General features: G+C 38.1%; 1 protein-coding gene across 1 annotated transcript in view; it reads right to left on the reverse strand.

Moving 5' to 3' along the window:
- Positions 1 to 2,364, reverse strand: part of ARL6IP5 (ADP ribosylation factor like GTPase 6 interacting protein 5) — a gene marked incomplete in the record, with an annotated part of 347,331 nt that extends 344,967 nt beyond the window's left edge. The window contains 1 exon segment of the mRNA XM_044077903.1: positions 2,044 to 2,364. Coding sequence (XP_043933838.1) covers positions 2,044 to 2,214 — 171 coding nt within the window.
- Positions 2,365 to 3,402: the final 1,038 nt, after the last annotated feature.

Raw genomic sequence — 3,402 nt, forward strand, 5'->3', positions numbered from 1 at the left:
ATATATATATATATATATATATATATATATATATATATATATACATACACACATACATACATACATACAAACACTCACTTTATATAGGGTGTATGCCTCTATGCCATACAAGCAGGCCTACACAATTTAATTAGAATTATGTTTTCCTCTTCACGGTTTCTCACGGGTCTGTATATGTACCAGATACACAAGGGAGAGATTATGCTTAACACTACCAAGCTTTAATGACTTCACTATCTTTGTGACAGAACAACCAGCATAATGGTGATCCAAAGTGTCTAGGCTTTTGTCCTAGTTGAATTATGTACTTTTTTTTTTACTGCTATTCTCCTGGACTGGCCAAAACCTTGTTTTCCAAAAGGCTGGTAAGGAGCACACTTAATTTCAAACTCTTGTTCAGGAAATATAATGATGCACTCTTTCCTTTCCCCTTCTCATGTATCATTCTCACACACACACACACACACACACACACACACACACACACACACACACACACACACACAGATTATTTAAATACATGCACATACATAGTTGTCATGCAAAGACTTCAAGGGCTTGTAGATTAAAAAGTTAGATATTTTACACACAAAGGCATAAATACACAAACAAGGCACAAATATATTATAACTTTCAGGTCTTCAACCCATCTCATCTTCTAGCTCCAAGCACTTATGTTTTTAGTCCAGTACTTCATACAACATATATCAGTTCAGAATGTGCTTACAGACAGCAGTGCTCATTAAAATAGTCAGTTCAAGACTGTAAGAGTACAAAAAATCATGTGCATATATCTAAGTACAGAAAGGGCAACACTATGGAAACTGGAAAGGAGAAGCAATACTACTGCAAAAACATAAATTTGTGGCTTAACCCTAGTGCATCTCAATTTAAAGCTGCAAGGCAGCTTTCGTGTGCCCACATTTACCTTAACATTGCATATTTTTACTATGAAGGTCTATAAGAAGTGCCACTAAACCCAGTTTTCTGCAACAAACTGGAACTGCAAAGGCCATGACAAGACAGGAAAAGTGTGGCACCTGCAACGTCAGTACACAGAGTGCACTTAGGCATACATGGAATGGCTATTAATCAGGCTTCATACAAGCTAGTGGGCCTACTTTGAAGTCAGGATGAAGGTTTACAAGACAGTGATATATTATTTATCATAACTATAACATAACAAATTATTGCTATTCAGCCATTAAGGGGGTGCGGGACCACTCTTAAAAACTCTCAAATCTAGCAACTGCAAAGAAAAAGTATTTTGTCCACACTGGAATATTAAGGCACTGCAAACTCCACCCTCCGAAATAAAACAAACAGACACAGCAATGTGTACAGTGGCACACCCAGACATACCTGCTACACCCAAAACTCTACTAAATTAATGTAGATATTTTTTCCCTACTAAGATTTTCATCCTTTACAAAATGTGGTCACTTTTTATTTCTCCATTCACCACTGTCACCACGTTGTTTATTCCAGTAGCTACAATTTTCATATTTTTACTCCGATATTCAAATCTTCCATAAAGGTGGCAACATTTTTGTTCACTGTTTCCAAATGGACAACTGATACAATCTTATGAGTCACTTCATTTGCTCATCAAAACCACACCACTTACAACGTACTACAGATTCTCGAGGAATTTATTTTATGCTAAAGACAGTACAAAAAAGGATTATTAAGTTAGAGAAATATGGCATCAGTGATGACTCGTTTAGAAAAAAAATGGCATTTACAAGAGTCTTCCATAAAGAACAAACTTATTTTCACAGTATAACGCGAGTAAATTAAAACTACACAATTCACTTCTAATTTTAGAAGTAGCAAATTGTCATCCACGTCATGTGTAACTGACAAAACATGATACGAAGCGAATGCATCAATTTCCAGAAAGCCTTAATAACAGAAAAATAAGTATAAAAAGTTGGGTCCATCTACGGTACTGTTCATGTACGGCAATAGATACAATAAATTACGCTATAACTCGTAGCTATACATAGTTTTACAGTAATACACTACACTTACCCAACGATGGCAGAAGACACCCAGCGCTAACTCCAAGTAGTTTGTTTGATAATAAAGTAAATTGCTCACAACTCGGTTGTTCCATTTAGCTAAGTCGTTGAAATCGGGTTTTCCAAATCTATCCGAACCTGGAAAAAAATCATCCCAGGCTCTATGTGGAGCTAACTCAACCCCAGACATTATGACAAACTTAACAGAATGAAAAATATCACTATGAGAATAAAAATAGACTAAATCTACCAGGGGAAAACCAACAGCTCCCCAAGACAGACGGTGAAAGCTTCACGTCCTGAACTAAAGGTATACCCTTTCAGACCAACGCCTGATGTCGAAATACGTAAAACGCAACATTACGCTATGGATGGCAGCAACCACGAGCGGACGACATTTTGCATCCAGTGGAGTAATAGTGTAGGTAATCAGTTGCGGGGTGATGTGTAACATTTAGCTTGATAATGGTCATATTTCATATCTCCCGAGGTGCCAGTTAAAAGAAGCAAAATACTGCTCTGACAAAATAATAGGAAAGCCAAGTGAAGCAATAAACATTTTAGCCTAAAATTTTAGGGAAAATACACGTAAGAAATGTTACTCAAAATAACCTGAAAAGCACCATCGCGAAAATAATTTCCGGACAGAGACCTTGATTTCCTGACTTTCTTTACATTATATAGGCTTTACGAATTTAAATAATGCTTGCATGCCTCTTAGCAGAAAAAATCTGAACGAAGCCAAAAATAATGGAGCATCAAAGACCCCAAAATAGGGACAGATTTTAAATATTAATGTTATGAGCAAAACACTCCCTCACCAGCCTCATTAAGAAGCTGAGATCCTTCATAAAATCCTCAAAAGCTAGTTACGAAAGTAAAATTGCCAAAGATTCCAAAGACAACCACAAGGCATTCTATAGTTATGTCAAGAATCTAAATGGCAATGCTCAGATCTGCTCTGAGCTTCAACTGAATGGCATTAAATATACTGCTCCCAAGGATATTGCCAATATCCTGGCAGATCGATTTAGTGCCAACTTCACCGCCCTCTCACCCCCTAAAGAGGCCCATCTCAATACCAAAAGTTTGCCAAATTCTGGTAATCACAGCCACACAGGTAGAAATCGCACTCTCCAAAACTAAGAATACAGCATCCATGGGACCAGTTGACATCCCAGGCTGTGTACTACATGAACTACAAAATTAAATGGCACCTCACCTTAGTGCCATGTTTAATCATAGCCTCACCTCAGGCTTCGTGCCCACTGAGTGGCGCACAGCTACAGTTAACCCACTCCACAAGGGGGATCCTCCTTGGATCCCGGGAGCTACCGTCCCATCAGTCTGACGAGCCTAATCTGCAAGGGCATGGAAC

This window comes from Protopterus annectens, chromosome 7.part0 (genome assembly GCF_019279795.1).
Source record: "Protopterus annectens isolate FY-2018-M chromosome 7.part0, PAN1.0, whole genome shotgun sequence".
Classification (NCBI taxonomy): Eukaryota; Metazoa; Chordata; order Ceratodontiformes; family Protopteridae; genus Protopterus; species Protopterus annectens.